The following is a 23,911-nucleotide window of genomic DNA, read 5'->3' on the forward strand; positions in this document are numbered from 1 at the left end:
ACTAGGGCAGAACCCTCCTACTTGTCTCCCTCCACCCACTCCTGCCTCCAATGTGGTCTATTTTCAATTTAGCTAGAACAGGCATTTAAATTCTCAAATCTACCATGTCTTCTCTGCTCACACCTCTTCCATGGCTTCTCACTGCTCGGTGGGTGAAGTCCCAACAAATCCCTGGTCCTATGACTCACATCTCGGCTTTGTACCCTCGTTTTCCAAGCTCTAGCCATGCAGAATTGTCTGGTCCACAGAGGTATCTCATTCTTGCAATTCTGAGTTTTCTCATATAATATTCACTCTTTCTAAAATACTTTCTTTTCTTTGTCCACCTGAGTTGGAGTCATCCTTTGAATCTTAGCTAAGCTGTCACTTCATCAAGCCTTCCCTGATTCTACTCCCACCCCTGACTTTACTCCCCACGACACCCATTACTTCAAATCCCCTTGTTAGATATTTCCATAGCACCTACTTCTCATTTCAATGCACTCAGCACACATTACATACTTACGGCCTGTTTTAATAGCTTGGGCTATAAATGGAATTGCATCCCTTTTAATTTTCCAAATCCTCAAGTACCCACCTGCCTACCTCAGCAAGAAGTCCAGTGTCTCCCTCTTACAGTATGTACTTCCCCACCTCCCACAGACTGTCACAAGGCTTGCTTAGCCCCCGGGGTCAGTGCTGCTTCAAAACAGGCAGGAAGGCTACTGGGGAGCTAGGTCAGTTCACCAGAGGGCACTGGTTTTGAGCTGCAGCTGTTTCTACTGCCGTGCAACATCTCTGTTCCCTCTGGGTATCTCTGTCCACCACACAAAGGTACCCTTGCCAGTCCAGATCCCCACACAGACCAGAGTGATGCAGGATGGCAACTCTTCTGGCTCCCCTCACACGTTCTGCCATTGCTCCTAAAGCAAGATTCTCATGGGCTGGTGTGGCAGAAGGGGCTTCCTGCCTTAACAGCAGCTGTGCCCAGCCAGCCTCTTCTGCGCTCAGCCTTTGCATTGAGCCTGCGACATCAGTCCTAACTGCCTTATCTTGAGTTCCTCTTGGCGGCATTGCTGTCCCAAACTTCTAAATCTATCAGAGTAAAATAAACAGGTCCACCCAGAAGGCTCTTTGGCTCCTAAATAGATTTACCCACCTATGTCTCAGCAACCAGCTCTGCACACCAAGGTGTATAGGGAGGCTGTTGACAGTCCATACAGGGTTCTGTTTACCATCTCCACTTAAGAGGAACCATTCAATAGTTTACGGCTGCAGGGTGACTTGCTGGGTTCCAGAAAAGAAGTTGGCCTTCTATTACAAAAACAATGTCAAGTTCTGCTTCATCTGCTAATCTTTAAATTTCCTGAGTTCAGGGACTGTGTTTCTCTTATTCATCAGTATATGTCCAGTGTCTAAAACATTACCTGGCATATATAGACGTTAAACAAAATTTTAGACATTTAACCTCCCATGTGCAGATATGTATGCTAACCTGCTCTGTACAATGTAGCCATATGTCGTTATTTAAATTAAATAAAAATTCAAGTCCCTGGTCATATTTTAAGTGCTCGCATATTGTAGGTGTTCAATAGCCACATGTGGCTAGTAGCTACTCTGTGGGATAGAACAGTATTTCCAATTTCTACTGGATTCAATATAATATGATATTTCAATAAATATATATTTCAACAAATATGATCATTAAAAAACAAAACATATTAAAAGAATTTCTATAAAAGTTTCTAAATGTTTATACTTGATTTTTATATCTATCTCATCATAGACTGTTAACAATCAGTTCACCCACTGGTACCAGCCCATGGACCACATTTTGAGTGGCACTGCCCTAAAAGACTGAGCCAGGACTTTGCAGGGATTTAAACCAAAGGCCAAATATGCTGGCTAATGCTTGCATGAGAACCACAGAGAATGGCAGCACTGACCTCAGGCATTAGAGACCTTCACTCAATCTCCAACATTCAAGGGCAATTTCTATAGGCTAACCATTGGGCTCCTTTCAAATACAAACACTCTTGGAGGAGATTGCCGTGTGGGATAGAAGCCCTCTAAGTCCAGGCCAAGGTCAGGATGGTTATGAGGGAGTTACAAAGAATCTGATGTACAGAGCAAAAGCAGAATTAGGGATGGATTGAGTTCAGGAGCCCAGGCAACTGTAGGACATGGGCATCAAGCCCTGGAAGAAAATCAGAGTGGGAGGGAACATGTGAAATCAGCGGTTGAGAAAGAGATGAAACCAGGGAAACAGTGGTCAGCAGCGTCCCATCATGTGAACTTGTGCTTCTGCCCCAGGAATTACTTTGAACAAGTATGTCATTTATACCTTAGAGTAAATTAATTGATCAGACCATCTGCTCTGTTTAGGGAAGACAGGAAGGAAGTGGTATTCAGGACTAAAGCAGAACAGGGAGAGATAATTTCGGAGACATTTCCTGGGCTGAATACCCAAATTAGCAGCCCCTCAGCCTCTGAGTACCTGGGGGCCAGAGGCAGACAACAGAATAGGAAGTAAGTGGGGGCCTTCTTTCTTCACAATTTTCTCCTAAGAGTATGGTTTTTCGTCGTATTCAGCCTGAGGTCTCAAACCACGGTGGACATTTGGACTTCTATATGTGGATTTATTTGAAGTTACTTTTTGTTCTGCCATTGTTTAGCCTATAAACAGAACTATTTCCTCGTTAATCTTAACCCATCCCTGGATTTTTTCTTTTTCAGGCACAACAAAAAGATATGTCACCACGGTAAGGAGGGAAGTGGACAGAGCTGTAAGTAATCATGATTTTTCTTTTCTTTTTCACCCCCTTTCCTCTCCCAGCGTGAATTAAGAAATAACCTCTATTAATGCACCAAGGGCAACTGAATAGTTTAGGCTCGTGCAGAATCTTCCTGTTAAGTGGCATTTTTAGCCCGTTTTTCTTGCAACCCTGTGTTGTTCCATACCTTTCTTGGAGAACAAGATGGTGTCTTGTATAGCCACAGAACAACTCTGTAGCCTTTCGTCTGTCTGTATTCCTAAGCACCCCTAGAAAATAAGGCACAGGACATCTGGGCTCACAAAATTAGATGCATGGTTAAATTTAACAGTAAGGAGAAGATATTCAACTGTGGCACAATCAACAGCTGATGTTTTTGCAACAGTTGTTAAGTACACTGTTGGGGGCTGTGTGTCAGGGGCATTGCTGGGGATGTAGAAGTATGTCATGAGGTTGACAGGCATGGAGCTGGACTTTGTGGAAGAGAGAGGATGTGATCTGGAGGTTAGGAGAAGTAGGATTGCTGAAATCATTCAGGCTCATTGGATGAAAAGCTTAGACCCTGGGGAAGTGGTGTGTTGGGGACCAAAAGGCCTGGGTCTCATTGTAAAATGGGTATTTCTGGCTTTCTTGGGAAAGCTGCCTTTCCCTGAAATCTAGGGATCACATGGTGTGACACACAAGTTTATGAGTCACCAAAATAATGATAGGCAATTCATAGAAATTTCTAAATAACTATGTATCGGCTAGTCAGAATATTCAGAACTGTTCATTTTCAAATTCTGTTGAATATATCCCCAAAATTCCAGAGGGACCAATTGTGAAAATAACCCTAGAAAACCTTCAGATACCAGGGTCTGTGTCTGGCTTATGCATCAGACATGGCAGCTTAGAAGCACAAAATGAAACTTAAAAGAATGAAATGAAAAGAGGCTCCTGCACCCTCCCTGTCTCCACCACTTCCCTGAAAGCGATTCTTGAAACTACATCCTGTGACTGTATACGCATCCCTGGGCACAGCACCAGGAAAGAATTGCAGCTTAGGCCGGACTGTTACCCTGAGCTTTTCTGAATCAGCAACAAGATTTTCTTGACTCAGAAAACTTTCAGATCAACACTGGCAGGCCTGATAGAAACATTCATTTCTTGAGAAACAAAAATCCTATATTCCTATAAATTGATCTGCTTGGCCTACATGTGAGTTTCCATGGGAGAGGCCCAAAATTTGTCTGAATTTCACGAGGTCAGAGTGTATAAGCGACTCCTTCAATGGCTCAGCATAAGGAAGAAAGCATAGTGGAAGTCCTGAGCACAGAGGTAATAAACTCAGGTGCCTACTAGGGCCAGGAAGGAGATGAAATGAGTAAACACTGTCTAGTATAACCTGATAGGGAGTGGGGGAGGGATTTCAACAAATTGGAGAGTATATTCCATGTCAATTTAGTACTAGCCTAACATTGCCTGAGAAGATGGAAATCCATATTTTTATATAAAAACAACCTAATTACTAAATGCTGGCTGAAAGTATTTCAAATACCAAACAAACTAAATAAAATGTGCCCGTAGGCTAATTGAGCCTGTCAATGACCAGTTTTCAAGCTCTTTCATAGAGAGAAAATATTGTCAGGAAAGAGCCTAGGATCTGAGTAATGAAGGCAGAAACACTTATTTGGAGAACTGAACACTCAAAGGCTTGCTGCCAACCTAAATGTCTATCCTATGGCCTGCCACATGGTCTGCATGTTGCACTGTTATGAAGTGACTTCTTTGGATTAACAGTGTATCACAGTCATTTTTAACCAGTACAGCTCCTTATAAACAGAAAAATTTCAAACCCTCTTTTAATGGTGTCTGAAATTCAAAGTAGAGTAACTATCTTGATCAAAAATCAAGTTAAAGAAATGGGACTAATTCCCTCCTCCCCCTGCCTGGCCCCCCGCCCCTCCACAATTATATATAGTCACAGTCTCTACCTTTTAACCTGGAGGAAGGGAGAGTCAGGGAGGTGAGAGAGTGATGCTTCTCCTCTTTCTCCCTCACCCCTCCTTGGCACTTACCTGAGAATATGTGGTACAGTGTAAATAAGTCAGGACCACTTAGATATACATCATAGAAGACACACATAGGAATGTACACGGTACTATTACTTATAATAGCAACAAATTAGAAATAATCAAATATGAATCAATAGGAGAAAAGATGAATAGGAAGACTAGACAGTAATTAAAATGAAAGCACCAAAACTAGATGTATTTTTGAGATGAATAAATCTGAACAATATAATTTGGAGAGGTAATATGCTTCTCAACGTGAGAAGCATATTACCAATGACAGAGAGTTTAAAAACATGCAAATAGGGCTTCCCTGGTGGCGCAGTGGTTGAGAGTCTGCCTGCCAATGCAGGGGACACGGGTTCGTGCCCCAGTCCAGGAAGATCCCGCATTCTGTGGAGCGGCTGGGCCCGTGAGCCATGGCTGCTGAGCCTGTGCGTCCGGAGCCTGTGCTCCGCAACGGGAGAGGCCACAGCAGTGAGAGGCCCGCGTACCGCAAAACAAACAAACAAACAAACAAAAAAAAACACATGCAAACAACCCCTAAGTAGTGTTTATGGGAAACAGTCATGTGATATAAAAGTACAAAAATAGTATGGAAGTGATAAACATCAAATTTAACCTCAAACTGGGTAGTGGTTATACAGATGTTCGTTACATTATTCTCTATATTTTATGCCTGAAATATTTATTTTTATAAAAAAAGAGGTCACAATTAAAATTCAAGACATTTAGATTTAAGTTTTTCTGTGAGCTAGCTACACAACCTTAGGTAAGATCTGCCCCCTCTCTGTGCTTCAGTTTTGTCAACTGTAAATTGAGAAAGTTGGACCAGATCCAGAAGGGCAAACAGGCCTCATGTCAGGTGCAGGGAATGCCTAGAGTAGAGATAAGGATGGTTTGGGAGACTATTTCTAGATGGAAAGTGTGGTGATTGATGAATGAATAATGTCTGCCTTGGGTGTGGGGTGGGAAAAGTCATGGTCCTTGACAATATATTAAAAAAAAAAAAATTATGCATTTATCTGTATTTCCATTCATCTTTGTCATGTACATACATACATGACATTATTTTGTGTTCTACATGTTTTAGTTGCATTCAGAGTTATTTTCAGATTGATCCAAGTCTTTGTAATCATGTTTAGAGCTGCATAAAATGTAGAACTTGACTGATGATCACTAGTGATGAAGTATTAAAGGAACAAATTACTCATTTTTACTTAGCATAATGTTTTATGGTTTTGTCAAGACAAATACCAATGTGTTAGATTTTCAGTAGATGCTTTTTAATTTCCTCCCTAAAAAGTTGTTCATCAGTTATTAACTCTTTATTTAGAATGGATTTAATGCTTTGGATAATATCCCCTGGGAAGAAGAGGGAGCCAGACATGGAGATACTGATTTGAGAAATAGGAAGAGGCTAGGTCTGGGGCCCAGTGTTTGGACAGCCAAGAAAACTTGGTACGTGTTGTTGGGGGTGAGGGGTACTTCAGGCTTCTCCAGAGAAACAGAACACAGAACCGCTAGGAGACCAAAAAGTATGAAATCTGTAGGGAAGGCTGGCAGGCTGGGAACGCAGGTAAAAGCTGAAGGTGCAATGTTGAGTCCCAGATCTATAGATCAGGCCAGCAGGCTGGGGACTCAGGTAGGATTTCTACATTACAGTATTGAGGCAGAATTCCTTCTTCTCTGAGAAACCTCAGTTGTTGCTCTCAAGGTCTTCAACTGTTTGAATGAGGCTCATCCACATTATGGAAGGTAATCTGCTTTATTTAAAGTCAGTGGACGGTAGGGACTTCCCTGGCGGTCCAAGTGGTTAAAGACTTTGTCTTCCAATGCAGGGGGTGTGGGTTTGATCCCAGGGAGCTAAGGTCCCACATGCCTTAGGGCCAAAAAACCCAAAACATAAAAACAGAAGCGATATTGCAACAAATTCAATAAAGACCTTAAAAATGGTCCACATCAGGGGTTCCCTGGTGGCACAGTGGTTGAGAGTCCGCCTGCCGATGCAGGGGACGTGGGTTCGTGCCCCGGTCCGGGAAGATCCCACATGCCACGGAGCGGCTGGGCCCGTGAGCCGTGGCCACTGAGCCTGCATGTCCGGAGCCTGTGCTCTGCAACGGGAGAGGCCACAACAGTGAGAGGCCCGCGTATCGCAAAAAAAAAAATTGGTCTACATCAAAAAAATCTTAAAAAAAAAAAGAAGTCAGTTGACGGTAAATGTTAATCACATCTACAAAACACCTTCACAGCAACATGTAGACTAACATTTCACCAAACTGGGCACATTAGTCTAGGCAAATTGACATATAAAATTAACCATCATGGCATCAGGAGTTGAGGGGAACATTTTGCCTGGAATAAGTCAAGTTATCAGACCTCTCAGAGCCTTTAAAAATAGAAGTATGTGGCCATCTATTTTCTGGTCATTGGAGTTGTCCAAATGACCAGGGCTCTGTCTAATACCTGCTCATCCATGTAGCTGTCACCCCAGATTTTCATGCAGACTAACTATTTAGGGTTTTTTGTATATTTCAGCAGGAGTTTTTTCTCAGCTCACTGCCTCTCAACCTTTCAGCAACAAAAGAACATCTGTGGCATCAGACTCTGCCACTTTATGTATTTTGAAATAAAGAATATCTGAGTAGATCTAGAGGGGGAAAGAAAAACAAACTTGTAGTCAAATGTTACTTGATAAAATCAAACTACAGTTTTTGGAAATTACTTCTCAGTAAAATGAAGAGATTACATGAAATAGATTTGACTTATCTAATATCTTGTTTCCTTACCAACTCCCAGTGAGACATTTTAAAATGTACAGATAGCTTTGGAAAGTCCCCTTGAGTGGAGCCGGCATACTCTGTGAGGTCCGATTCCCCCTACACTGTTTTCATCATCATGCCAGTCTCCTGTCTCTAGACTAGATCTAAACTCCTTTGCATGGCTTTTCAGGGCATCCTTCTCCCTCTCCTGTTCCCATGCCAAGCTCATTCCTACCTCTGTGCCTTTGCTCATGTTGTATCTTCTGCCTGGAATGCCCTCCCCATTCCTTCTTGCTGACCCAAATTCAAACTTCTTGCAGGATCTATCTTAATATAGAATAATAATTAGCATTATTATTGTTATAATGCCAGACCACTGTTCTAAACACTTTAGAGGTACTAACATTTAATCCTCACGGTAGCCCTATGAGGTATATACTTCCCCCCGCCATCTCCAATCTTAGAGATGAGGAGATACTTGTGCAAGGCCATATGGCTAGTAAATACAAGGTCCAGTAAATGGACCCATGTATCCCAGTCCAGAGCCCACGCCTATACACTACACTGTACTCCCTTTCTTAATCTGTAAGACTCTCTCCCCCAACTCACCCATCTTTCTTTTTCCCTCTGCATTGTACACACAGTCTGTACTACTCTTAAGCACATGGTCACAGCATTATTTTCTGGCCGCTTCCAAGTGTACATATTTTATGTCTACTTAGTCAATGCAATGAAGTGAGATATTACTGTTAATGAAAGTATTGGGTATTTGGTGTTTGTTTTATTGTCCATTTGTCAGTACTTCTTTTAGTTTATTCTGTGATAAATTTAAAGAAGGTGACTGATATGGACCAAATTTGGCTCACTAATAAAACATCTTGTTTTAGTTGAGTTTTCCAGCTCAAAAGAGAATAACTTGTCATGATTTCTAGAACATCTGTAGTACTTTTAGTAGGCATCTATTAATGAGAATCAACCACAGTTAACACTCTACTATCCTACCTCTTTACCTAGTTTACCTATCTTTTTGTTGTATCAACAAAAAAAAAGGTAGGTAAACTACAGCCAGGGGTCAAATACCCTCTTGTTTTTATAAACAAAATTTTTATTGAATTTTTATTGAAACTTAACCATGCTCATTGTTTTCATATTGTCACCCTCCCCCAAATTTCACACCCCTTCCTCTGCTTCTGATGGCAGAGTTGAATAATTGCAACAGAGACCGTATAGCCCATAAAGTTTAAATTTTTTATAATCTGGCCCTTTACAGAAGACGTTTGCTGACCCCTGACCTAGAGGCTCTTCCAGGCTTTGCACCTCCTCCCACCTCGATGTACTTTTCCTGTACTAAGAGACCTAAGGCCACCCCCACTCTTACCTCAGCTTCATGAAGTCTGAAGACAGAGCCCACCGGGAAGTGCTTAGGCCCAGCCAGTTCGGGGCTGTCACTCTCCCACACGCATTCTCTGTCACCCCAACTCTGCCTCACCCCCAAAACTACCCCTGTGGGGACAGTGTTAGGTTCCAGGCTTTCCAGGAGCCATCCTGGGCCCTCACATTCTTACTCAGCATCACCTCGGGAGATGAAGTCTTGGGACTTGCTCTTGCCCTTTCCATTTGTGGAAGTTCTTCTTGCAGCTAACTTTACTCACGTGATGCTGTTCAGGCCCATGGCTTCTTGCTATTATGCAGGCAACCAAGCTGTCAAGCAGTATAACTTGAGGAGTGGATTCTGATACCATAGATATGTATCATGCTTCCTTTAAAAAAAAAAAAAGAGTTATTCTAGTCATCAAACCATGCTTTCTTAGAGCTTCCAGACCATGTAGCCTGACTTCTCCACTTTAGAGATGGTGAGACTGGGGCTAAGGGATGTTAAGTGACTTTCTTGATGAAATAATGACAAAAAATAAATAAATAAAAGATCTTGTGATCCCCAGTATAACACTATTTATTCATTCATTCGCTCTAAAACATGTACTGTGTCTGCTATTTGAAAGACTCTGTGTCAGGTAGGCCATGTGAGAATTATAAGGATGAATTAAGCACATGAGTCATCCAAGAGTCTTACAATGAAGTATTGGAGATGAGGTACTCAAAACCCTGTTCTCATTGCCATAGTTTGGGTTAAAATTAAAATAAAAGAGGCCAGCTTTCTATATATTCCCTAGTAATTGATCCAATCTCTACATTTTGTTTTATTTTGTTTTTTTACTTGAGTCTCTTGTCTTCCCCCTAAGAACTTCCACCTGAGAACTGACCACAACCTTGGCATTCCATCATGGCACCATGGATGTGTCTCCTTTCCCCCTTCCTACTCCAGTGGTTCCCAATCTTTTTTTATAAGCCTTTAAAAAGGAGATATTAGAAAGAAAACCTATATATACTGAGTAGGAAAAGTTTGAGTCGTCTTCCTATGTTCCTCCTTTACTCTCACACTACTATCACACTCAAACACATCTGACACCAGATGTGTGGAGGTTTTCCCCACACCAAGCAATTCTCTGCCTCACCAGGTGAGTGTCCTACAATTTAACTCAATTCTAACACTATCTACCTGGCGATAGCATGAGATCCCACAGGTTAAGGGCTCAGTCCCACAAGACTGCTCCCACCCTACTTCAGATGCCAATCATGAATTCAGGTTGTCACCTGTACTTCTGACCAATCAGCTATAAATCTGAGATTCTCATGCCCTTCTCCTTGGGTTCAACTAATTTGCTAGAGCCATTCACAGAGCTCAGGAAAATAGTATACTTAGGTTTACCAGTTCATTACAAAAGGATATGATAATGCATACAGATGAACATCCAGGCGGAAGAAATGTGTAGGGCAAAGTGCTTGGGAAGGGGCACACACGGCTTCCATGCTCTCTCCATGTGCCACTCGCCCAGCCCCTCCACATGTTCACCAATCCAGAAACTCTTCAAAGCCCTTCCTTTGGGGATTTTTAATGGCATGATGAATCATTAACTCCGTTTTTAGCCCCTCTCCCCTCTCTGCAGAATAGGGGGTGGCGCTGAAAATTCCAAACTTCTAATTATGGCTTGGTCTTTCTGGTGACCAGCACCCATCCAGCAGCCCACCAAGAGTCACCTCACTAGACCAAAAGACACTGCTACCACCCAGGAAAGTCCAAGGGATTTAGGAGGTCTGTATCAGGAACCAGGACCAAATATTAGAAGAAAAGATGCTCTTAGTGCTCTTACCACTTAGGAAATTACAAAGGTTTTAGGAACTCTGTGCCAGGAATTGGGGGCCGAGACCAATATATATATTTTCTATTATCTTACAAAAGTAGATTAAAACAGTGGCAGAATTGGGATAGAGGATATAAAGACCCTTCCATAGGTCCCTGCAAAGACTTCCAAGGTACCTCGTGCTTCTTGGAACATATTTGGAAAATCATGTAATAGAAGTGATCTTCTATGATCACTTTATTCTGAAGCCCACCTTATTTATCTGGCCACAGAATCCCCAGAAATGCCCACCCCACATCATGCTTCCTTTCCACACAGAGCACAGCTGTCCCAGGGAGGGAGAAGGGGCTGGGGGCATCAGGAATGGCCTCACTCACCAGTGCTCATAGATTTTTACTGGTGTGAGAAGTCTCTGTGTTTTTTATGGTTCTCTATGGCTTACAAGAGGTACACATAATGCACAAAAGTTCAGAGATGGGGGGAAGAATATCACTTTGGGCTGGGGATAATCAGGGAGGAGGAAAAGTTTCATGGAGGAGGTGACATTTGAGCCAGGCAGAAACAGAAATAGCAGACTATTCTAGATAGAGGGGACACGGGAGGGAAGGCAGAGAGACCGGAAGACATGAGGCATCTGAAGGAGAAGGCATGTGATCCTCATTTGGCAAGAGCCAGGTATGGGATAAGGGGAAAGATTGTTGGGGGCCATATCGTGAGTCATGAATTCTGGGCAAAGGAGATTATATTTTACTCACCAGGCGTGGGTGCCTTTGTCAGGTCTCAGCAGGAGACAGAGGGCACATACAGAGGGGTAACTGAAGCAAGTTTACAAGTTTTTACTCTTTACAAAGACATGAGCAGGATGAGGGGAAACCAGTGAGGGATATTAGGCATCCTGAGACTAAAAGAGCAGGGACCAGTGACTGAGCCTCAGCCTGAAGGGGAAAGGGGAGGGAGCAGTTACCAGAACACTGGTGAAAACAGCAACAGGAAAGGGCTGCCCCCTGGAGCTGTGGGCTTTAACGGAGGAATAAAACTGACCTGCAAACTGTCCAGAAGGTGGCTGAGGAAGAGATACTCCAACCTCACCCTCCTATCACCGATGCAATCTCCTTTCTCCCCTGAACTGAGGGAATGGAAACCAGAGGGAAGAAAGGCCAGTGAAGCAATCCTGGGGTATGAACAGGACAGAGCAGGGTGGAGAGAGCATCTACATGAACAAACAGGAATATCTGGCACAATCGGAATTCTAAAAGGTCTGAATAGGGAAGCCCCAAGAACTTTGCTCCAGTATTGCTGAGCTGACTACAGGCCAGAGTACGGAGGAGAGAAGCCTCTTGCCACAGGTCTGGAGAGAAAGGCTGAAGATTTGGACTAGGGCAATGATCGAGGGGGTGGAAAGAAAGATTTAAGCCATGCTGCCTTTTGAGCGTTTTTTTCTAACTCCAGTTTTCTCACTCCAATCTGATTTTGAGAGGTTATGTATTTTCTAGTCAGAAAAACGATTTTCCTATTTGTGGACTTTTCTCCCCAGATTTGAATCTGTGGCCTGATGAGCTGGAGTGACCTGATGGGACATCCTCAAGAAACTTCTAGACTCTGAACAAGAATCCCTTGGCCTGCAGATCTTGTTGTGTGCACTTTTCAAATGCCTTTGTGTGAGCCAGCACTTTAATCTGGAGACTGCAGCAAGACTAGGCAGCACCTGCCAAGGTGTACTTACAGAAGTCAGGCAGCCACCCCTCCACTGATCCGGGCTCTCACTCCTGCAGCCCGTGGCTCCAATCACACACTACTGCAGTTTAGAAAAAGACCACACCGGATGCTGGACCCCAGTGAGTGTCCTCAGGCTCTTTGTTGCTTCTGGACGGGAAACAAAAGGAATTATTTCCCCCTAAGTTTCCAAAGTGATTTCCAGAAGCAGAGACCAGTGGAAATTTCCAGTTACAGACGTGGACAGATTGCCAGTAGAGATACTTTTATCTGTAGTTTCCTCTGGTTACTGGACAAGCCTATTGAGACTGCGAGCTCACAGACAGGGCTTTATACAAAGTCAAACCATAATTGACATGTTTTATGACTTACAGGAATCTTGAAAGCATCTGAGTTGTTCTAATGAAGTATTTAAGCATTTAAGTACACAGAGTGGTCAACTACAAATTGTGGAAAAAAGCCATTAAGTATTATTGTGAGGTCTGAATCACAAAGCATTGGTTTTAACCTGTAATGGCACCATATTGAATGGTGCTTTTTTTTTTTTTAATTACATCCTTCCTTCAAAAAATTCTGTCTCCTTAACCTCAGAAGCCAATGATACACATTTTAAATTTTGGCATGCTAATATGCTACTTCTGCAAAGATTTCAGATGAGTAGCCATGATGATCAAAGCTCCAGACTAAGTCTCCTTTCCTAGCCCTCTATATGACTTTAAACTTAACCTTTCAGTGGCTCAGTTTCTAGGTCTGTGATATGGTGATACTCACAAGCTGAGGCCTTTGATGTCAGCACTAGAAATCCTGTGAGATCCCATTATGGGTGTGTCAAGGAGGAGGGTAACTGGACATGGTGACATCGGGCTAATCACGTTAAATTTGGTCTTTGTGCTGGGACCACAAAGCTCAGGACATTAATTGACCCCTAAACTATCCAAATGTAAACGTTATCAAGCATAACAGATGGATGAGTGGGCCTGAAGCAAACTCTTTAACTGGTGTACAGACTAATTTTAGGTTTATGGGAATGAAGGGGTGTGAAAGTGAGTAACACACAAATAATATAACATCTCAGTTTCTTCTATAGACATCAAAGAATGCCATTGAAGAATAAAACTCAATTGTTTATTCTTCAGCGTGTTCTGATGTCCTACTTTTGGCTAAGTGATTTCCTCAGGGCCCATCCAGGTCAGTAGGTTTAATGTTCCGTCAGGCCAGTTGGCTCCCATAGGTTTAAAAGCCTTTGAGGCACACTCGGATGCCCTCTTCAGAAGGGCAGGGTCCCATGGTTTGGTCTGGGGTCCCTGCTGGAGAAGCAGCACCTCCTAAGGCTGCAGAGATCAGAGCAGGCAGGCAAGGCCTTCTCCCTGAAGAAGCAAGTCTCTCCATCCTGGGCCCCACCTCCCCACAGATGTGTGGCTGGCATGCTGCATCCTTGGGTGGTAATATTTAACTCTTTTAGGAACCCGGTGGCATAATGATTTCTGTCAAAATACCACCATCTTTAGTCCTAGATTGGGGCTATTTTCTAAAATACCAAATAGGGACAGGGCTGCCTACCTCCAATACCCCAAAATTCAGCGTTCTTTGGGGAAGAAGACCATTAGGCATTGTGTCCTAGCAGGAGGAACGTTCTACACTACAGCCTACAGTCATAATGTCTAACATTTACCAAGTACTTACTACATGCCCGATATTGTTTAGCATTCTATACATGTCATTGGAATGCGTTCTCTCAAAACCCTCTGAAAAAGGCACTATTTATGTCTCCATTTTAAAGATAAGGAAACTGAGGCACAGAGAAGAAATTTGGTTAAGGCTGCCTGTTTAGTTTGGAAGGGATAGAGCTAGGGCAGTGAAACCATATTCATTATACCCCACCATGTGTCCTGATTTCCTACCCGATGGGACTTTAAGGTGGGATTTTACTGGTTACATACACCATGTGGTCTTTTTTTGCTGGCCTAGGATTAATTTCACTCTTACTTTTTCCAAAGAGGCACTACAGGAGGGTGGGTGGAGAAGAGGCTCTGACATGAGAGATTCCAACTCCGACTCAACTATATATGAATCATACAACTTTGCATGTATCATTTGATCTCTCTAACCATCCGTTTCCTTATCTAAAAGATGAATACAGTCGTCCCTTGGTATCTGCAGGGGATTGGCTCCAGGACCCCCTCAGATACCAAGTCTGTGGATGTTCAAGTCCCTTATATAAAATAGTGCTGTATTTTTGTATAACCTATGCACATCCTCCCACATATTTTAAATCATCTCCAGATTACTTATAATACCCAATGAATGTAAATGCTTAAGTGAATAGCTGTAAATACAAAGTAAATGCTATGTAATAGTTGCTGGTACACGGCAAATTCAAGTTATGCTTTTTGGAACTTCCTTCAATTTTTTTTTCTAATATTTTCAGTCCTCAGTTGGTTGACTTCCTAGATGTGGAACCTGTGGATATGAGGGGCCAGCTGTAATATAAGAAAGGTTGTTAACATCTTCCTTTATCAGGCACTTAGCTTATACAGCACATGGTAAATACCTGTTAAATAACAAGTATCATTGGTAATCCCTGATGTACCAGCCACTATTTCTTGCCAAACAGGCAGTGTCGTGACACTATTAAGCTAATCTGTCTGCAGGATATTTCTCCTGAATCCTAGCCCTAAGGGAGAAGTGAGTTATGCTCCAAGGATTTCCAGCCAAGGGGTTTTTTGTCCCCAGGCTCTTCTGTACGTGCCGAATTCTCCAGCTAAGTCAGAGGGCTCACCAGTTCTCCAGTATGCCTTCTGCTGTCCCCTTCACCTGGAACATCTCCTTTCTGGGACCTCAATTCTCCCTTGCAAAACCCTATCTGTCCGTCAGATGCCAGCTCTGCCAGTGAATATTTTCTGTTTTTCTCCAGTTGAATATGAGCTCTCTTTACTCTGGGCAGAGCAGTGTTTTCTTTGTCCCTCTCTAAAGCAGTTATCTTTTTCAGTTTTGAATCATGAGGATTTGAGCACATTTTATATCTTCCCCTTAGACTATAAGCTCCTGGAGGACAAGGAGAGAGTGAGATTTTGTCATTTCTGCAGCATCTTTTATGTGATAGATGCCTCATGCATGATTGGCTCTGAGACTCATTATAATATTAGAGAAAATGGCTGCACTTAACATTCTTACTTATTATGACCTTACTATGATTGGCTGAAAAGTATATTACGGCAATCCTCAAAACAAAAGAGCTAGATGAGTTCTAAGTCTTTTTTTGAAAAAGTACCTTCTACAAAGAAAGCAAAAATAGCATTTGGGAGAGTTTGAGGAATTGAGAAAGATCAAACAAACAAAAATCACCTATGATCTCATCATCCAAGCACAAGTATTTTCATTTTTGTTGTTGACCTTTGCTCTTTGTCCAGACATGTACATAATTTTGGCTATTGTTGTTAGCATGTCATTTTCTGTCCTTTTTTTCAAATTTGTCGCTGTGTATAAGTTCACAGCTATGTGGCTGACTAGTCTTCCTAATTATTTTTAATGGCTGCATGGCTTACAGATCCATGATGAACTGGAACTGGGCCCAAACTCCACTTATCACCTGATCACTCTAAACCCCTATTTTGACCACTGGACCACAGTGGTATTTGGGATTCCTAAGAATTAGTGTCATTTCAGAGCAGTGTTTTGGAATTCCTGAAAAGTTTGGGTATTTCCATTTCCCCCAGTGCACAGACCCCTTAGTAAATGACTTTACATTCCTTTGGGGATGGCTTGGAGGAGGATCTATGCCAATTATTTGCGACATTGTTGCACAGTCCTTTCTTAAGGGGTCCAATTCTCCTCTTCATCCAGGAGCTTCAGATCTGGCCATCATGAGGTTAATTGTTTATCATTATAGATAACTTTCAAGCCATGTGCCAGACATTGTTCTATTTGCTTTACACGTATCACCTCATTTAAACTTCACAATTCAATGAAATAAAGACAATTAATGTCTCTATTTTACCCGCAAGCAAACTAAAGCCCAGTGAAATTAAACAAATTGCTCATGTCACGTAGCAGAGCAAGATCTTAAAGATTCTGCAAGCCAGCCATGGTCCTAGACCTGTAACACAGTCAAGCTCTCATCGTGTGGTATTTTGTAATTACATATGTGTTTGGTTTTCTCCAAAAGCCTGCATTGTACCTAGGAACAGGAACTGGATTTTTATTCATTTATGTAGTCCCAGAACCCAATACAATAACTGGCACATAGAAGATACTTGACAAATACTGTGGAATTGAATTGAAGGCAAATGCATGGAATCTAGGAAAGAGAGGCCAGTGTGGAAAAGTGTGATGGTGAATCCCAAGCACATCCAGCGGAAAGGGGTCCCCGTCCCTCCAGCACATGCATTGCTACCACCTGTCTGGTCTATCCCTCCAGTGGTGATGGATGCATCCGATTCACATAGCTTGATGACATCAGCCATTAAAATCATCCCAGCCACCGTCCCCCCTTCCTACCCCATCCTGATTCTCTGGTTACTGAGCAAACTGATTATAATTTGACTTTTCATATAGATTCTGTATGGGAATAGAATGTTCTGAAGCAATTTCTGATCTGCACATTAGTAGTATTTCTTATTATAGAAAAGTCCTAGGAATTTGGTTAGCATGATCCAGTTTTTTAGTCTGATTCTGAGTGTCCTGACAATATCAGTTTTCTGGACCTTTAAGGTAAGACCTTGGTGATGCCAATAAGAAATTTTTTTCTGTAAGGATGCTTATGCTGGTCATCAGCTGCATCTTGTCTATAACTGTGTATTCTCAAAAGCAGGCTCCACTTAGGAGAAGAAACTCAAAGACAGCAGCATGTTTTCTGCTCATTTCTGTTTGTTCTATAAAAATAGAATTCCATTTTAAAGCAGAACAGCTGCAAGAAGTACAGAGGAAGCAACTAATGCCTGAAATTTTGTGTTGTGCAGATTGAAGTGGAATATAATCAGGCTGCTGGTCAAATCAGGCAACATGCCAGTGTCTCAGTTCTCCTTGCTTTAAAATTCAAAAAATGAAAGGCTCAAACTTACAGGTCATTTAAAATTTAAATCAAAGCAAAACTTAAGTGGGCCTTTTAAATCATTACATTGGCAAAAGCTTTTTAAATTTATAACGCATAATGCTCCAGAACACGTTAAATTCATAGTCTCATAAGTTGTTAGTGGTCATATAAATCAGTACAAATGTTTTTGGAAGGTTATTTGTCTATAGAACAGAGGTCTTACAGTTTGTCATACCATTTGTTCGAGGAATTCTACAGTATGTAAATCTACTCTAATCTGAGAAAATAGCCAAAAAATATAGAAAAAGTTATAGACGTGGAGAGGTTCATTGTAAATATAAATATATATTTTTTAAAAGCTTTGCCATAACACTGAAAGAAAAAAGAAACATACAAAATTCTATACTTGCTTAGATTACTCTTAAGTTTTAAAAAAATGAACTCAAAAAAAAAAGTGCTTGGATATATAGCAAGAATCATGTCAAGATTCATACTTTTACCCAAAAATACCATTCCAAGGATCTTCTTAAAGGAAATCCATAGACTAAAGTGAAATAGGTATTATATGAAAAAGTACATTACAGTGTTATCTATGGCCCCAAACTGGAACTAATCTGTCAAACAAAACAGAAGTGAATTAGTCATAGTGATTGGTATTTGCATTACAGACTAAATAGTAATCTAGTCATAAAAATGACAGTTATAAAGATTATATAGGAATATGAAATAATTATATATATATATTTTTTTTGGTACGCGGACCTCTCACTGTTGTGGCCTCTCCCGTTGCGGAGCACAGGCTCTGGACGCGCAGGCTCAGCGGCCATGGCTTACAGGCCTAGCCGCTCCGCGGCACGTGAGATCTTTCCGGACCAGGGCACGAACCCGTGTCCTCTGCGTCGGCAGGCGGACTCTCAACCACTGCACCACCAGGGAAGCCCATATGATATAATTTTAAGTAGAAAAATAGTTTCTATACAGTGAACACTTACCATGAGCCTGTCACTATGTTGCTCATTTTATACACATTATCTCTTTTCGTGCTGACAGAACCTGAAGAGTAGGTAGAGTGCTATCCTCAGCGACAGAAGAAAATTGAGACAAAGTTGCTTAGTAATTTTCCCTAGTTCACAGAGTTCATACAGCAGGTATTCAAACCTAAGCTAACTGATATCAAAGCCATTTCTCCTTATCCAACATGCTATAAAAGCCCTAGACACCTGAAGATAATAAGCAAACGTTAATATAAAATATATATGGAGAGAGAGAGAAAAAAATCAGAGTGGAGCAATGGTGTGGGTGGTCTTATAATAACTGGTTCCTTTCTATTACAATGTTAAGTCCAAACAAACAAACAAAAAAGTAAATAAATAAAATTTTAAAAGTGAGAATGATACAAAAGGCTGGAAAGAAGTATACTAAAGTATTAATAGGGTTTTGTTAAAGAGGTAGGGTTTGGTGTAATTTCCCCCTTTTCTCTATTTTACAAGATTTTTTGGTAATGTATAGTACTTTTGTAAAATATTTTAAGTGCTCACTTCAGCAGCACATATGCTAAAATTGGAAAGATTCAGAGAAGGTTAGCATGGCCCCTGCACATGGATGACACACAATTTCATGAAACATTTCATATATAGATCGATATCAATATATATCGATATATATCTATATGTCCTCTGTGATATGGAATCCAGAGCTCTGTAAAGCTTATTGATCATTGAAACACTGTGATGTTCAGAAACAGCAGTGGTATTCCTGGCAGTATAAGTGTTATTAGGAATACAGTATATCTGTCATTCCTTTCAAAAATTCTGTGTGTTAATTTCCACAGAATCCTTTTTTATTTTTAAAGGTTTGAGAAGAAAATCTAAAAGCTCATGTTCCTTCCTTCTTTTTCTTCCTTCCTCACCTTTGCTTTCTTCACTGTAAAATTAGTATGGTGATAACAGTAACCTGCTCTGTTGATGTGATGAGTATATGGGCAATTTTTATTTTCATTATATTCTTCCTGTGTTTGAAAGGTTTTGAAAAACATATTTAACAATTTTAACCTAAAAAATAATCTTTAAACTTAATTTTTTAATTATTAAATTTAAATTAAATTCAAAAGATTTTTTAATATTTTGAAATTTTAGAAATTCAGTGTTTATTGAAAATCAAAATGTGGCACAAATACCAAGTATAACGGTATTTTGGGAAAAATTCTTATATGCGCTACTCGTGTTTTTCCTCTTTCTGGTACATGCTTTCACCTGTGTTTTAAAGAGACTCTAAAGAGAAACTAAAAGGAAAGTTTACTAAGTGAAAGTTTGAGCAGGTTCTGGGGTTGCCACCATACTGCCTGCTTCATTGAATGTCACATGGGCCTCTGCACACAATGCATGACTGGGCTGTGACAGAGCACATGACACACATGTGACAGGACGGGCTGCTCACGTCCTTTCCAAATAATGCTCTGGGGAGTAGTCCTCAAGAACCACTCTCCTAAAAGCAGAAAATTCAGGGGTGGGGAGCAAGAGGGGTCTTCCCAAAAACACAAAAACTTTTCTGAGTGTTCTAAAAATGAAGAGAAGGAAAGAACAGTGAGTACTAGATGTTAAAATGTGACATTTGAAAGCTGTTAGGAAAAATGCCAGGCTGACAGTCTCCAGCTATATCCCCCAGAGTCAAAATGAAAAGTGCAAACCCAGGCTGACAGAGGCCCTACTTTTCTGAGTGTTCATCGGTGAGATGGGGAATTCATCGGACTACCCGGAAAGCATCTCCTCCCTTTCTGAGCTGCTGAGCATTAAGGTTTAATCCCCAGGATCTATCAGATTCTGTCTTGGAAGTTTGAACCCCAGTCAGCATTGTATGAGATGTTGTGAGAGATACAAAGTCTATATTAGGTATGCTTCACCCTGGGGAATTTATAGGAAGTGGGAGGAATACATCACACACAGGAAAAGTTATGTAAAAAACAAGGCCACGTAAAATTGTCTTTTTAATTTTTAAAAAAATTTTATTGGAGTATAGTTTGCTTTACAATGTTGTATTAGTTTCTGCTGTACGGCAAAGTGAATCAGCTATGTGTATACATATATCCCCTCTTTTTTAGATTTCCTTCCCATTTAGGTCACCACAGAGCACTGAGTAGAGTTCCCTGTGCTATACAGCAAGTTCTCATTAGTTATCTATTTTATACATAGTAGTGTATATATGTCAATTCCAATCTCCCAATTCATCCCACCCCCACTCCCCCCTTGATATCCATAAGTTTGTTCTCTACATCTGTGTCTATTTCTGCTTTGCAGATAAGTTCATCTATACCATTTTTCTAGATTCCACATATAAGCAATATTATATGATATTTGTTTTTCTCTTTCTGACGTACTTCACTCTGTAATGAGTGGAACAGATCATAAGACAAAGGAATTCAGAGTGGGTGTAGGAATTCAGAGCTCCCATGGGAGGGAGAAGAACAAGAGACCGGGGTGGGGGGCGGTGATGAGGAATGCACAGGGCCTGGAGGATTTTCCATGATGGGTAGGGAGTAGCTAAGTCATGGGGGCAGGGATGATATTAAAAAACCACCAACTTGCTCAGCAGTGGCCCTGGCTGATCAGAATGGATACTGGTCCAAATGCTGGAAAACATCCTGGAAGCTCCTTGCTGAGCCAGGAGTTACTTCTGTAGTTGTTAGATTGTGGGAATATCAGGGGGGTCCTGGAGGAGCAGGGAGTCCTGGGACATGGCCAGGGTGGTGCTGGGGCACTCAGCGTGCTTGAGGCAGTGGCTATTTTCTATTCAGTTCTATCCACTACAATCATGCAACCATACCTGTGAGTATCTGCTGAAAATCAGCCTTGAATGAGGGCAAATGGTATAACAAGAACATTTACAACTTGCTTTTGCATATGGTATTTCATTTGATCTACCTATCTCTCAGCCTATCTATTTATCTACCCATCTGTCTAACTAGCCATCTATCTGTGTCTCTCTGTCTGTGAAACCAAACTCAGTGTCCCTGGGTGCTGGACACTTAGCTAGGTACCAAGTTGAGGAGCCTGTCCAGAGTTGCAGTTGTCACATGGGCCTTTCATTTATTTTACCACTGATTTAGTGTAAGCACTGTACTAGGCACTAGGGATACAGAGGTAGTAGAACATCATCCCTGTCCTCAAGGGGCTTGCAGGTCACAGAAACCCCCTTTCGAACCTTTTACACAGGTGATAACGTATGCAAAAAGAAGAGATGTCACAAGATGATTAAAATGGGGAAAGCAGCGTGGATATGTGTGGGTGGAGCCGCCCATGAAGGACCTTTACCCTGGTGATGATGCCAACCCCTTTAGTCACTAAGGGCAGTGGCCAGAACCTGCTGGTTTGGCCAATGGGGGGCACCAAACCAAGGGAGGGAAAAGTAATTCTGTAAGGACTGGAAGGAAGTCAAACACAACCTCTCAGCCAAGTGTTGGGGCCATGAATTTTTGCTGCAAGGTTTTATGTTTTCTGGAGGTCATTTACAGAATTAAGTAGGAGTCACCCTGGGCAATACTGGTAAGGGCGAAGAGCTAGAATTCTCAGAAACTTTCTTTTGGAGCCTGAGACAGAAGAAGGCAGATGAGAGAAATAGCGTGCTGTGGTGGTTCTCAGACTTTTAATCTCAAAACACTGAAGGATAATTCAACACTCTCCATTAGTAACAGCAGCTGACTTGTGCAGACATTCACAACCATTAGGGGTACATGGCAGAATACTGTAGAGAAGTGGGAAATGGGATGTAATTTCATAAAGTTACCTAGTTGAGTCTACATGTCTATATTTACAACCAGCCTTGAGGCTCAGAAGTAGAGGCCTGAGTTGAAGGCAGCTCTGCCACTAACCAGCTACATCATCAGAGGCAGTTCACTCTCTCTCAGCCTTAGTTTCTTCATATATAAAATAATGAATCTTAACTGGCAGCATTATTGAAGGGATTCAAGATAATAAACTAGGGACTTCCCTGGTGGTCCAGTGGCTAAGACTCTGCACTCCCAATGCAGGGGGCCCAGGTTCGATCCCTGGTCAGGGAACTAGATCCCACATGCTGCAACTAAGAGTTCTCATGCCACAACTAAAGACCCCGCATGCCGCAACGAAGATCCCGCATGCCGCAACTAAGACCCGGTGCAGCCAAATAAATAAATAAATAAACATTAAAAAAAAATACACTGAAGTTCCTATCACAGTTAGTATATAGCCATAGAGCCAGTGCTTAATGAATGATTAGCTACTAGTATAAGTAATTTGTCTTAAAAGCTGTATTGGGAGATAACAGAGTCTGCTCAGCCAGCCATCATGCAGAAGTGAAAATCCTGGGATTTGCAGGAAATACACTCTTAACAGTAAATGCCCTCTGTAATGAGGTATAGCAGCTTAGACTTGAGGGTAAATATTTCATTAAATGTTAATTGCTATAAAGAGAAAGATGGGTGCAGAAATGGGGAGAAGATGCTATTTCAAAGCTAGCAGATTTTTTTTTTAGTTGTTCTAGAAGGAAGATTTTAAATTTGCATTTGAGATTGATTATTTCAGGGTAAAAAGATTAATAATTTTTTTAATCACATAAATGTAAAACCAGTTCCTGATCTGGAACAGGAAGGTTGAGACCATTCATTCCTTTATTCACTCAACAAATATTTATTGAGCACTTGCTACATATATTACAAAAGGTACTGTACATAAAAGGCACTGATTATGCAAAAAGGTTGCCTTTACTGTGAGTAGAATTGCAGCCCTGAACCTGCATTTCCTTGGGGTCTGGGAAGAGGAGTCATGGTTAATGGACTCTTGTCTGTAGGAAACTTGATCCCTCCCACATGGCAGCAGGAAAGGCACTGAGGGAGAGATACCCTTCCTTTGAGATGAGGGGAGGAGATGTTGTGGAGAGCCCAGTCTGATATTTCTTTTTATGCATTGTCTTTTTCTTTCTCCTTCAGTAAAGTTATATTAAATGTTGCAGTCTGTTCTCTGTTGTGGAGGATTATGAGATGGGCTATGCTTGGGGCTCCAGGTGGTTGACTGAAATAAGCATTCTTTGGGAATTCCCAGAAGTGTTGGGGGAGGAGAAGTCAGGGACTGGCTTTCTTGCAGTCACGTGAGAGGTGAAGCTCAGGTATTTGGGCATTAATGAGAGGTGTGATTCTTTGAAGGCAGGACACCACTGTTATACATTGGTCCTTGTGGGCAGCTTGAATGATCCTCACAAAGCAACTGGACACATTCCCATGACAGCAAGCCACTGGGCACAGTTTCCAAGAACATCAAGCCAGAGCAACTCACTCTCCACTAACTCACATAACATGAAACATGCAAGTTACTTCACATGCTGGGGTACAAATGTCCTGAGCATGTGGACTAGAGATTGCTCATCCAAAGCT

The 23,911-nt window shown here is 41.6% G+C and overlaps 1 protein-coding gene and 2 non-coding genes across 3 annotated transcripts in view; all 3 read left to right on the forward strand.

Annotated features, from left to right (window-relative positions):
- The window catches only part of PDCD1LG2 (programmed cell death 1 ligand 2), a 60,502-nt gene extending 47,809 nt beyond the window's left edge, over positions 1–12,693 (forward strand). Inside the window, exons 6-7 of the mRNA XM_030877141.2 lie at positions 2,716–2,765; positions 12,301–12,693. Of these exons, the coding sequence (XP_030733001.1) occupies positions 2,716–2,765; positions 12,301–12,306 (56 nt within the window). The 3' untranslated portion in view covers positions 12,307–12,693. The remainder of the gene's footprint in view (positions 1–2,715; positions 2,766–12,300) is intronic.
- Positions 12,694–19,041: 6,348 nt separating this feature from the next.
- Positions 19,042–19,148, forward strand: LOC115863953 (U6 spliceosomal RNA). The gene has a single exon (XR_004043738.1). It is a non-coding gene; the product is annotated as a U6 spliceosomal RNA (small nuclear RNA).
- A 3,343-nt stretch (positions 19,149–22,491) lies between these two features.
- TRNAG-CCC (transfer RNA glycine (anticodon CCC)) lies at positions 22,492–22,564 on the forward strand. The gene has a single exon. It is a non-coding gene; the product is annotated as a tRNA-Gly (tRNA).
- The last annotated feature ends 1,347 nt before the right edge of the window (positions 22,565–23,911 follow it).

The sequence above is a fragment of the Globicephala melas genome, chromosome 6 (assembly GCF_963455315.2).
Source record: "Globicephala melas chromosome 6, mGloMel1.2, whole genome shotgun sequence".
Lineage (NCBI taxonomy): Eukaryota > Metazoa > Chordata > Mammalia > Artiodactyla > Delphinidae > Globicephala > Globicephala melas.